At 42.3% G+C, this 13,355-nt stretch overlaps 1 protein-coding gene across 1 annotated transcript in view; it reads left to right on the top strand.

Moving 5' to 3' along the window:
- GATB (glutamyl-tRNA amidotransferase subunit B) overlaps positions 1-13,355 on the top strand; it is a 596,207-nt gene that overhangs the window by 242,598 nt on the left and 340,254 nt on the right. The window contains exon 3 of the mRNA XM_086962296.1: positions 8,801-8,914. Within this exon, the coding sequence (XP_086818422.1) occupies positions 8,801-8,914 (114 nt within the window). The remainder of the gene's footprint in view (positions 1-8,800; positions 8,915-13,355) is intronic.

Here is a 13,355-nt window from a genome sequence, read left to right as displayed (position 1 = left end):
TGCGGTGGGAGCGAAGTACCTCCAAAGGAGACTTGCCTTTTACCATCCGGCTCGCTCTCTCAGGTCAGAATCTCTGTTCCTGGCGGCTGTGCCACGAGTGAAGAGAGCCCGCATTGGAGGCCGCTCCTTCGGACTGCTGGCGCCACAGTTGTGGAACACCTTGCCACTAGCACTCCGGGGAGCCACCAGCCTACTTGCATTTAGGAAAGGCCTTAAAACCTGGCTGTTTACCCTTTAGGCTGTTCTGCTGTCCTCTTTTTTTTCTGCATTTTACCTTGCTTTTATTACTGTTGTTGTGTTATTTTGCTGTAGGTCTCCTTGTTTAAAGCGCCGGGACACTCTTTTTGAGTAGCCGTGCGCTATATAAAAACAAATATAACATAACATAACATAACAGTTGTTGTACTGATATCCTAGTTGTGGGATTGTTGCATTTACCGGTAGCTGCCTAAACGGACCTAGGAACTATTTCAGCCTTATAGTGATCACACTCACATTATGTTAACAGCTGAATGTTTAAATGGAAGAGAAAATATGCCAGTCATGCTGATGGGCATACTGAGGATTAAATAATGAGAATTATGGCGTTTAGCTGCAGTGCATTGATACAACGATATTTCCCGCTGAAATTTCTACAACTGGAACAAGGGGTCAGATGTTAAGGCGATGCCCTGGTCTTAGGGTGTCTTGGGTCCTTAGGAACAAGTATTTAAACAGATCAAATACATAAAGGCTCCCCCGATCAGCACCCAGGGTAGTATATCATTTAGGATTTATTTATTTAATTCTGATAGCAAGATCCCTTAGTGCACAGCTGTGGGGGTCAAAAGAGATCCCACTAATAACTAAATGGGAAGCAAAATTGAAAAATCTAATGAATGGGGAAGGGTATTTTCTTCCGTCAGAGTGGGTCTGAGTGATATTTCTTTTTTAAATCATGCAGCATCGTTGTGTTGCATAATCTTACAGCAGACCAAACAGAAACCACGTGCAAAAATCGAGGGCTTAGATCAATAATAGAAATATGTGTATCAACCTAGTAGCCAATCTGTAGTTCATGAAGCTATTTTAGGGTTCTGTTTTCTGTATGTCTTAACCGTATCCCACTGAATATGCTTGTAATAATGAAATAATATTTACTGAAATGTAACACGTGACATCTTGTGATATACGTAAAATATGAAATAATGTTATATTTTTGTATGAATGATTTTTCTATATTTTTTGCAGTAAAAAAGATAAAACAATGTGGCAGAAAAAAAGTGGAAGAAAAAAAGTAAATGTGTTTAAGAAACACAAGACAGAAAGGGTAGTCTCGTGCCCTCTGGTCTTCAGATGGTCTGGATTATAAAATCCAATCTGCTCCAAAAGGAACAGTGAAGGTTGGGTGTAAAAGATCAGCACCTTTTGGGAGATAGGCACATGTTAGCAGGAGATAAAAAAAAATCTAAGGACTTTGTGTCTGCAAAACGCAAAACAGTTGTAGAATTAATGTGCGGTCGCCATGTCGTCCACACTCTTCATGCAAGACACATAGGCTCAGCCAAATAAAATAGAGAATAGGTTTTTCAAACTGCCTGTTTCCTAATTCAAGTTCAAAGTGCCTTTTTCTGGTTTCAGCTACAGACAGCTTTATCTATGTGTAGGCAGGCCTGTTGTTTCCAATATATGACATATACTTAGCCTAGGCTTTTGGTCAGCCACCTGCTTCCTGTGTTAACATTTTTAGGGTCGAGCCTGCGAGACCATGCGCTAGCTCATGCATTTGCTTGCGAAACCCTATTGTATACTAAAATTGCTTGGAGCCCGCCCATTGCTTACTGTTTGTTGTCTTCATGTCACTCATCTTTAGATCCACTGCTGGTCAGGCAGCATGTTCTTTCATCCTCCCCACGTCAATAAACTGAGTACCCTTGCTATGGCTAGCAATGATAATGTGTCATGCAGTTCCAAGGTATCCCCTAGGGACTTGCACTTTACAAATACACGTCATGTTATGTTTCAGTTTGCTTTGTTATTTTAGGTCGTGGTTAACTTACAACCATCAAGTAATATGTCTGATGGCATTACCTAATCTGCAAACCTGTGAAAACAACTGTTGGACACACATACATTTGTAATATTTAGCTTTGGGGTATTCGGAGCTGTGTGTGTGTGTATACACTTATGTGCATGTAATCACAGGCATCCTTGGCTTGGTTATAAGAAGGTGTTTCACTTACACATGTACCTTCAAGAGGCAGTGTGCTAAACATACTGTACATACAGAGCTCTGAGCGAAGAGAGGGCGCTGCTTTCCACACCTGAGACCTTTTGTTTTCTATCAGTCTGCTTATAGTCCGCTCATTGCTTACCATTGGTTAATTTGCACTCTTATTTGATTGCTTTTTAGGGCTCAGCAGGCAAAGACTTCTTTCCTCTTTGTGTGTGTCACTTCCCTGGAGCATGGACACATTGCTTGTGTCCTTTCGTTGCTCATTTTTGTAGCCGGTATCATTGTTGTGTTTTAGCACTCTACCAGAGTGCATCTTTTCCAGCAGTTTTCCTCATGTACTCCTCCCGCCCCCTGTACCTCCCTCCCGCATCTGTGTTTCTTGCCCCCACCCACTTCACCACCTTACCTCCTATCGTTATGTCTGTGTTATCGCTTGCATTGTAGCACTTTTTTCCAGTCCCCTCAGTTGTCTGTGTTGCCCCCCCATCCTTCCCTTTAATCTCGCTACACATCCTTTCCTTCACTCCCTCAGTGTTACCTACTCCATCAATAAAAAAACCACTATGACACGGCCAGCGCTGGCTTCCTCATTGTGTTTTTTATTTTTTTTACTTTCAGCCATGCTGCACAGCAGCCACAATGTTACACTGCATGACTTAAAAACATTGGCAAAGCCAAAAGCGGCCTTGGAGGTGAGACGTATTGGCTTTGCCAATGCTTTTTTCTATGAAGGCCTGGAAAGTTTTGGTGAAAAAACACAAAGGTTAAATGATGTTATAGGTAGGCCTTGTAATGATATGAAAACAGGTGTTTTAAAAACAAACAAAAAAACGAAATTCACCTGTTATAGTTTACTGAGCTAACTATACCTCTCATCCCTGTCATGCACTGCTAATGACCTCACATATTACATCACTGATGACATGTTCAATAACATTGCTGATAATATCACAGATGACATTTCAAATACCATCATTGATGACATCATCCAACACACTACTCTTCAAATTACTCTCTAGACAAGCAGCATTTCAAATATAAAAGTAAGTACTGAATGGTGCAGAATCATATAAAGCATAAATTACCATTCAGGCGCACCAGTCTTGCTGAAAATTGATCTAGAAAGCATGTTTGTTAGCGAGTTTTACTCGCTAACAAACATGAAAAAGCTTTTATCTCTGCTGTACATTAGAGGCAAGCGTATTTTACAATCACAATGTATGCAATGTGACCCAGTTCCTTCTTATGGATTGTATCGAGCACTCAATATTCCCAATTAACGTTATTAACTCTTCGTCATCATGTTTTACCAGGCATCAAAGCTGCTGAATAGAAGATAGTATAGTCGTCTGATTATATACTGTAAATTCCTCCCGGGCAAAACATTTAATTATGCAGCATAATTTCTGGTATTTTTCATTATGCTTTTTATGTGCAATTCCACAGAATTATGCCATAAGGCCACATGGCGTAATTGAGAGTTGCTTGAATCAAAAAATCCTATTGCGGGAACACTGGAACAACGCAAACAAAAAGAACTGGAGATGCTCTTGTTTCGCCACTTGTATTTGTTGCACTGTTTTGGACGCAAGGACAGACTTTGCACTAAAATGAGGGTAAAATATGTTTTGCATAGTTTCGCTTAATTTTCCCCTCATATTTCTGTAATTACGCGGAATTTATGTGGAAATTATGGGGACTTTGCTCACCCTTACTGTAAATATGATGAGAGCATATGTCAGTTTCTAGGATACCAACAATGATACCTATAAGTTGGTCAGCTTTTATTATCATTCACTAAGTTCCTGTCCTATTCGTAAATTTATTTTTTCAATGCGCACTATTAAGAAGTGTCATTACGTCCCAAGTACATTCTAGAAAGCCAACTAAACAGTCCCAGGCGGTAGACACAAGATCTCCTCGGACACTGAGCAATTGTAGTGTGAATGAGGCCTCAGAATGTGAGAATATCATCCCTAGAGAAGGGTGGGAGCGAGGGTTATGCTTAATCATAACCCCCTGTGATGTCACAGCGGAAGGCTATGCTGTGTTCTAAATGTGGAAGAGCTCCCAGCTGATGGGTTCTGAAGGCTCTAGCATCTCTGTGTGTCTCACAGGAAGCCCAGGAAGTGCAACCTTAGAAAATGTGGGGGAGGTTCAATAGATCATGGCTTTATTTCTAGAACTCATTGCTAGTTTTCGCACCACTAGATGGTGGCAGATGGACTAGCGCCACTCAGAGGAAAATTGTGGTGTGTACTATTTGCTGAGAGAGAAGCAGAAAACAACCCTTAGTCAATGGATACCTAATTTGAGCTGTGGTTGTTGATGAGATCAACCTGGATTTATTTTTCATCATCAGACTTTGACCCAGGAAAAAAGGGGACGCAAGCAAAGGGAGAAGGAAGAAGAATGCAGATAAAAAGGAAAAGGGGAAAGGTAAAGATGAAAAAGAACAAGAATGAGATAAAGAGGCAGAGGGTGCAAGATGGTGCATGAAAAAGGCAGCAGGAGAAATTAAAACTAGATATCCTTGACATTCGTCAGCAATCTTCAAGAACGTTTGCGATAGCAGAAGTGAAGTGATATTTACAATGGACATGATGGTCCACTTGATGCATCCTTTGGTTGATGGCCTAAATTATAACTACTCATCTCAATTCTTTACTAGAAGGTAGTACCAGAAGAGGTTTGTGTGATTTACTCCCCAGCACAATCCACTGGGACGTCACTCATTTTATCTCTCTCTCTCCCTCTCTCTCTCCTCCATCCCTCCCCCCTCTTAACTGGCCATCCTCTCGGCTTCCCTTTATCGCTGCACGAGCCTGTCCCATGCCCATTACTTATCCTTTGGTCCACCGAAGCAAAAGAGTGTGTTAAGCCAAAGAGACCAGCATTTGGAGGCTCAAACCCCACTCAGTAGGTTTAAATCACCTACACTTTTATTGTTCTCATTTGGCTTTTCATAGAAGACAATACTGAGGCGAAAATGTATAGCGCTGGTACCTGACCATCTATCTCAGCCTCGCACTACATGAACGAGTTAAGATTCCTGAACGCGCTCTTCTCTCTCCGAAGTTGTGCCGGGGTAATATTTAGTCCTTCAATAATATTCAAAAGAAGTTTTACAGCAGGCCCTCTTTTGATTTGATAATAGGCGCTGTACATGCACATTGAACAAAACAACAAAACACAGATCGGTGTGGAATGTCAGTGTAATACTTTCATATGCTTATCCAAAGCGTTTTGGATTTTCATCTAAAGAAAAACCTTCCAAGACCATTTGTGTGGTTTTTAAAATTCTAAATTTTAGTTTAGCGTTACAGGTAGAAGAACTTTAATGGATACATGCTGACGCTGTGCAGTGGACCAATTTAGGATGTCTTGGAGAGGGATAACGTGTTCATGGCAGACATTTGGAAAATGTGTTCATACTTTTATTAAATCGCAATATTCTGTGAGTCACGTTGTTTGGTATTTCATTTGCAATCCAACAGATGCAAGACTGTATTTGCTGTTTGACATGGATTTGTGCTAAAGAAAAGAGGTGCAGTGTTATCATTTATTCCCCCTTTTTTAGTCATCCTTGTTCTTTTGAATGCCATATTCCAGCGTAGACAAACCATTGCCTGCTTGTAAATGCAAATTGATACTTGTATAGCGCACTACTCACCCGCAAGGGTCTCAAGGCGCTTGTACGAATACCGCTGTGGAACCCATCCTGGCTTTCCCTGTGAGGCGTCCACTCCTGGGCACCCCCAAGGTGGGGGCCAGGCATCCTTAGCGTTGTGAGGGCCGTTGTGGAGATTAAGCAAGCTATTGCCCAGAGTTGCAGAGTGGGACTCCATGATTGGAATAGGCACCGAGGCGAGAATTATCAGGTCCGTGGAATTTTTGAGCCCAAGACCCGCCGAGGTGGGGAATTGAACCCTGGTCCCGGGCTAGACCTCTGCATCAGGGTCTGCCGCTCTAACCATTGAGCCACACTTCTCCACAATACTCTTTTTTTTCATAGAGGCTAAGTTGTTAACTTATTAAACCACACAAAAAATATAAGGATGTGGGCCAGAGCACAATGTGCATAATGTATAAATAGAACGCGGCAAAAAATGAAGCCTTCCCAGCTGTAAATGGTAAGGTGCATATTCTGGTGCAGGTGGCTAAACTCATCTTGTGGGAATGCGGATATAACTTGCTGTATAGCCCTAAGTGGACTTCTACAGGGGTGGCTCCTACGTTAGGGCAGAGAAGCTTCGCCCCACTAAAAAATTGCCCCCAAATATGGAAAAATAAAATGGTAATAAAAGTTAATTTCTTGCCATTTTTCTTCAAAACCTCGTCCCAATCCACGCGGGGCAGGGATTTCTGCTGCTGCCAATCAGGCAGCAGCAGAAAGCAGTGCTAAGCAGAGCACTTAGGTTTAAAGTATGCTTGTCTTTTTGGCCGGCCGTCTTGCGTTGACCAGCCATACATGCACATTTTAAACTTCTCTAACCCAGCTGCCTTGGACAGCTGGGTTAGAGACAGCCTAGGGCTCCTGTGTCCTCGGGAGCAGTGAGAGAGGCCGCTCCCTCCTACCCTGGTGCTGCTCTCATGCAGCATGAGAGCAGCGCCATGATTGGTTACTGCAGTTTCTTGGAGCCTGCCTGCCTGGAGAAGACCCGAGCAAGAATGAAGACGTCTGGCCAGGATGGTAGGTGGGAATATTATTTTTTCACTTGTTTTTAACTTTTATTTTTGTGCCCCCACCCTCCTTACATGCCAACCACCACTGACGTCTGAGGATGAATGAAGCAAGCTGCAATCTTTACTTCATAAATACAGCAGTTTGTGTGCTTGACAAGAGTTTTGTGTGGATAGTAAGACAAGAACACCATCTACAAATATGGACTGCTGGAATCCCCTCACCAAAATATCTTCCTAGTCATTTTTAAATTAAATAGTTTAATTAGAATTTACCATACAGTATGCAGTATTAAACTGAACATGCCTTTGTTTATCAAGAAAAAATAACAATATTAAAGAACTAAGAACTTTCCAATGTTTACCTTAGGTAGAAATCTTGATCTACACCTTATTCTTAAATCCTCCCATTATCACTTACCGGTTCTTTCAGGACTAGGCTGATTTAGAGCTAGAGTCCTCATACTTGGGGGCAAGTGCTTGAGAGTGGGAGTATTCATTAGTCGACATTTGTGTGGGGAGATATTTATGTAAGGTAAACTTTAAGGTACCCTGTTTTGGTCTGTATTTTTGCCACAGGTGATTTAGCAGCCCATTTTTAAATGCTATTGCAAGATCCTCTGGAAACTGGTAACTGGACTTGCAGTCGATAGATTGACTAGTTTGTCCACTTTCAGAAAATAATGTGCAGCCGTGCAAAAATGCGATTTCTTGTGAATTTTGGAATTCACATGTTCAATAAATGTCTCAAAGAATTGTGTACAGGCCCCACACCGAAGTTCTTATCAACAGGCTTGCATTCCCTAAATTTCATCTCTGAACGAAAGGTGCAGGCAAATGTGGGTACAGCACAAAGCTATGCCAATACTACCATTGCAACAAAAAAATTACCTGCATGTGGAATATGGGGTAGATCGTTTCAGGGAATTAAAATGCTCTCTTCATTCTCCAACACATGTAACCTATTTTCGCTGCTGCTAGCTCGCTCTAGGACGTTGTTAGACTTTTATGCATTTCATAATTTTTTTTGTGGTTTGTTAACCACGTAGATTGTGGATTTACTCGTGATTTCACATGTACACACTGCTAATGCCTTTGAAACTATTTTGCTATGACATGTAGGCGTGTGTTTTTCTGTCTTATGTAAACTTTGCCTCAATTTCAGCCCAAACGCCATACTGTTCAAAATGGATGTCTCCCCATTTGCAGTTCACTGTTCATTATTTCTGCTGCACACAGTCAAGCGGAGTCATGTTTGTTTATTTCCATTGACATTGTTCTTGTAGTTCATGATGAAAACTTTTCAGCTGGGTCAGAATAATGTAACATTTCAGCTAGCTTACTGTACCTTATTCATTCATAATAGTTAACTGTTGTTCATGTAACTACTGTCATACCATCTGCCGATGACCTTCGCATAGAGTGGGCACAATCAGAATTCATGTACTGGGATATTGCATAGTTGCCAAAACAATATGAGGTTTTATAACTCTGTGCTCTGATTTGTTCAGAATGTGACACTTTTGCTCACACCATGATGATTTTACAGTTTTAACGATTTAATGTGCTAAAAATGAGTATCTGAAACCCCTGATTTTGGGGGTGAGACAGAACTTTCTTGAGTGCTTTTCTGAATGCTGTTAGAAATACTGTCCATTTCTCTATTGCTGCTTTAGGAGTTTTTTCTGATTTTCTACACTATTCTGTGCTCTGTGTTGGGCCAAGAGTTTTCATTTCTGGTGCCATTTATTGTTTCCCTGTACTCCTACTTGTTTTATGAATCTTTGTATTTTTCTGATTGTCAGATAATGCAATGATGATGTTCATGAAGCAGTGCACTTGTCTTTGAAGATTTCTGCATGCTTATTGGCGGCATGTAAATTATACATTATTCCCCCGTAGGTCCTCAACAGGCGGTGCGTTGAAGCAGCTGTGATGACCGGCCTGGCTCTGAACTGTAGTATAAACAAGAAGTCCTTGTTTGACCGAAAGCACTATTTCTATGCAGATCTGCCGGTACGTATGCGCCTGTGAGATACACTGAACCCCTGCCATTTACAAACGTGTTTTCGCTGGGCATGTGTCATTTGTTTGTTTTCTCTCCCACTCTGATGTTTTCAGCATCTATGAGTCATCACGCCATGATTCTTCCTAATAAAAGGCCCCAGTGTGTTTAGCGCGCAGTGTTTGCTGACTTAATAGCTTAACCTTGGCTGTTGACAGTACCGACGTCACGCTCATAATAGTTTGGTGTAATTGAATTGAAGTTGGAGCCATCGGGCCTACTCGTTCTTCACTTCCTGCCTTTAAAAGGTAGTGATTCTGAGAGTGAAGCCTGGTGATAGTGGCTTCGGGCCTAACATAAGCACACTGCAACCATTTATAAGCTTTACGGACAAAAGTTAATGTATCTATTTTACGCTAAATCCCACCAGAACATTGGATCAATCGTGATCCGTTAATACTTTTAAAAACTATTACTTTGTCATTAAACTTTTTAGTTTAGTGGTTGAAGACAGTCAGTTACCCGAGTTTCACTTAACTTACGTGTATTCAGAGTTTTATTACATTTCTGGGTCATTTCGCCTTCCTTCCCTGCAGCAGGAATGCGAACGAAAATACTTTATTTTAATAGTGGTACTGCTGTGGAACAGTTCCTTCCATTTGATGATGGCATACAATTGGCTTGTTTATGTTTTGTTGTAACATGACTCAGCCACTAGATGGCGATGAGCCTGGATTTAAATTCAGCAAAATGCACGTCTTACCTATTGCAGGACTAGGTTAGTTTTAGTTAGTTAGTATTCTACCCCCAGTCCTCGCATGGTTTGAGGCAGGTGCTGCTTGATAGCGATTTTAGTTGACGTTTTCGTAGGGAAGATACCTTTTTAATCTGTTTTTAGTAGTTTGTAACATTGACAGTGCAGCATTCACAGTGCATTATTTAAGTAGTAGCAAATGGAAGCAAGCACATCAGAGCCACAGGCCCATAGAAAGAGAAAGGAAGGGGAAAGTAGTACAGCCCGCTCTTATCATAACGTGTTCTATATACTAATTGAATGGTCAAAGACAACCATACAACGTTTGTGGTTACACTGTCATGAGGGGCACACTCTTTTCTTCTTTATTTGGCATGCCTGGGTATCTCGACGAGAAAGTGACATTAGCTTGTGCAGTGACATTAGGAAAGGGATCAGTAGTCACCTTACACATACCCGGTAATTCTCTTTACCTATCAATTCATCAGTCCTACCCTCAGAAGTCTTTTCCCCATCCATTCCCAGATCTCTTCTCTCTCTGATACAAAGTAAAATAACAGCTCATCCCAAATGTGTGCTAACCGCTTCCTACGCTGACCATGCTTCTGCTCTCTAGCCGTCTGGATTGGTCTATTTCTCTAGCATCTACCGCCATCTGTTCTAGGTGGGACCCTCCGCAGGTTTCCCCTCCATAGCAGTTGCCCTCTTTGCTATTAAGAATGCCAGCTCCACAAAGTCATTAAAAGTCTTTGTTTAGGTCTCGCCTATCCCATTCCGCAAGGAATGGATAGGGGAAAATTATAGGGTTGGATCAGGAAAGCTAAACCAGGGGGCGGATTTCGACGAGTGCATGTGTCCGTGCACGCGCTTCCATCCGCCTGCCTCGCATCATTACCACCACCAGCTTCACTTCGATCCGCTCCGCCCCCTGCTGCACGCGCTTTCCATCCGCCTGCCTCGCGCGTCCATATCAAAGCCATCTGTTGCTTCCCCGGTGTGCTCAGCCTCACTTCTCCACTTCTCCTCCCCACTCCTAATTACATCAACAGCTTTGCTTTCGTTTTCGCTACGGCATTTGTCAAACTGCATTCGTTATGCTCTGTGCCTCCTCATCAACCCCCTTAGCAGTTCTTGTCAGGCGATGTTTTTTTTTTAACTTTGGCATTTTTTTTGCAATAACAACGGCTTTGCTTTTCACGTGCTTTTCATTGTGGTTGCGAAACGACTTTTCTCCTCTGCATTATCAGGCCATGTCCAGTTAACATTAAGAAGCTTCACAAATACAACTGCGGCGCTAGTACCAACCTCTGGGCTTCCATTGCCAGCGGCCCATATGCAGCATTTACTTCGAGGCTCTGGTTTTTTTTTTGTTTCTGGGACAGCTTCCCCGTTGTTTACATTAGTACTGTGTTTGCCGATATTGCTCCTATACATATGGACATAGCCAGCGGAGTTACACAGAAGCTTCCTTTACTTCCCTACTTCATTTAAGGCAATGTTTCTGTTACAGCTACAGCCCTACCGCCGTTTACATTGCTGCTTGCTTCTTAGCGGTGGCTTAATATTACATGGTGTTTTCTGGTACAAAAACTTGCCACAAACAACTTTGTTTTACACGTGAAGCTGTGTTACTTAATGTGCTTAGCCCAAAGGGCAAAAAGCGAAAAAACAATTATTTTCACACTGACACACGTTTCATCAGTTGTCGCAATTAGCCAAAAAATACAACAATATACTCCTATATTGTAGCAAACTATATGGACATCCAAATGTGTAGCAACTGCTTTGCTTTTATCGTGTTTTTCATTGTGCTTTAGCAACAGCATTTCTCAGCCCGCATTATTAATGCATGTCCAGTAAACGTTAAGGAGATTCAAAAATACAACTGCGGTGCAAGCACTAACCTCTTCCCTCCCATAGCCAGCGGCACATATGCTGCATTTACTTCGAGGCTATGTATTTTATAGGCTTCACGTACAGCTCCCCCCTTGTTTACATTGATGCTCTGTATTTGCCAATATTCATCCTATACTTATACACCTCGGCAGCGGGGTTACAAAGAGACCTGCTTTTCTTTCACATTTCATTCAACACAATGTTTGACTTTCAGCGACAGCTTAACTGTCGTTTAAATTGATGCTTGCTTACTAGCACTTCGTGAGCTCTGCAAACACAGCATTTATGTTGCTTATTAACAATTACAAAGTATATTAGCACTAAAATATTGTACGTTACTTTCTGTTGTAAAATCCATTTTGTTGTAGCCACAGCCAAAGCATTTACAAGCCTCTTTTTCATTCTGAACTTCCCTTTCACAATACAACCACATAATTGGACCCTTGCTGCTTGACTTGGTGTTAAAGCCGCACCCATGTACTTCGCACGTCTTCTTCACAGTATGTGCTTTAGCGCTGTAGGAAAAACAAAAAACTTCAAAGTAGCTGCGTACCTTGGCGTCCGTCTGCTTGGAGCCCAAGGTAAGTACTTCACAAGTTTGGAAACTGTCAGGTAAACGTTAACAAGGCTGTATTGTTGCTATTAACTACAAGGCTTCCTTTTCCACTCTTGTTTCTCTATTGCCAATTATTTGCCCCAAAGCCACAAATTTAGATCAAATGCGCTATCATCCATTTTTATTTTATACGAGCGCGGCAGGTCATTCCCTCCCCTAACACTGAGCGCGTCTTGTGCACCCCACAGTCATGTACAAAGCTCCTTGGAATTGCTGGAAACCGTAGTTTCTTCATGCAGTGGATGTTTATGAGGCAGCGCCTCGCAGACCGTGTACAGTGGGTATAATTAGTATCTGTTCCTGAACGGGTAACTTGCTGTCAAACATCCTTTCACGTTTTCACACGTGGTGCGGCGTTTGGGCTACCTCCTCCACCCTGCACAGTTTCCCCGCACTGCCCGGCCTAGCACAGTGCGCCTTGAAGCTTGGGTAGGCAGCGCCTCAACAATGGCTGTTCCTGAGGGCTCCCTCTGTCCACGGAACCACCAGATTTCAGAGCAGCGAGATGGTATCTCCAGACAGGTACCAGTCTGGAGATACAATCTCGCTACTCAGCTGTTCGGATCACAAACCAGGGACTCAGGTAGCAACAAAATCGCAATTTGTAGCTATACAAAGTCCCTTATTTCTACCACTGCTCACACAGGAGATGGCACACCTTCGTATATGAACACTTATACTACTGCCCTGTAAGCGCACGTGCACTTGTGCCACGATTGCTTTCCACCCTTGACGTGAGCTCCCCTCCCCCAACGGTCACCATCACAACCCCAGCCTGCTCCTGCAATTACATGCCCTGACACCAATGATCAGTGTGGCAGGGAAAGCGCGCTATCGGTTTCCGTGAGTTTGCTGCAGGTTAGAGTATTCTACATTAACAAAACATGCATTAAGTAGATGCCATTGCCATCAAATAAACCATACATTTCTCATACACAGAGCAGAATTACTGGCCACTGGGTCATGAGGCACGGATCTTTGGAGAAGTCAGTCTATGAATGTGATCTTCTTTGTAGTGCCCTTTTGTGTGCTCCTATCTGTATACCAGTGCTCTTTCCACAGTTGTCTTTTGTGGCCACTTCATTCCCTCCTCTCCTAATGCTTTACATCAAACTCCGTTTTGTAAATGTATATTTTTTCGCTCCAAGTCTATTCACAGTTTTGCCCCGTTCGGTTAGTGAATCCG

This window comes from Lissotriton vulgaris, chromosome 3_1, assembly GCF_964263255.1.
Source record: "Lissotriton vulgaris chromosome 3_1, aLisVul1.2, whole genome shotgun sequence".
Lineage (NCBI taxonomy): Eukaryota > Metazoa > Chordata > Amphibia > Caudata > Salamandridae > Lissotriton > Lissotriton vulgaris.
This window is presented reverse-complemented; position numbering and strand designations above follow the sequence as displayed.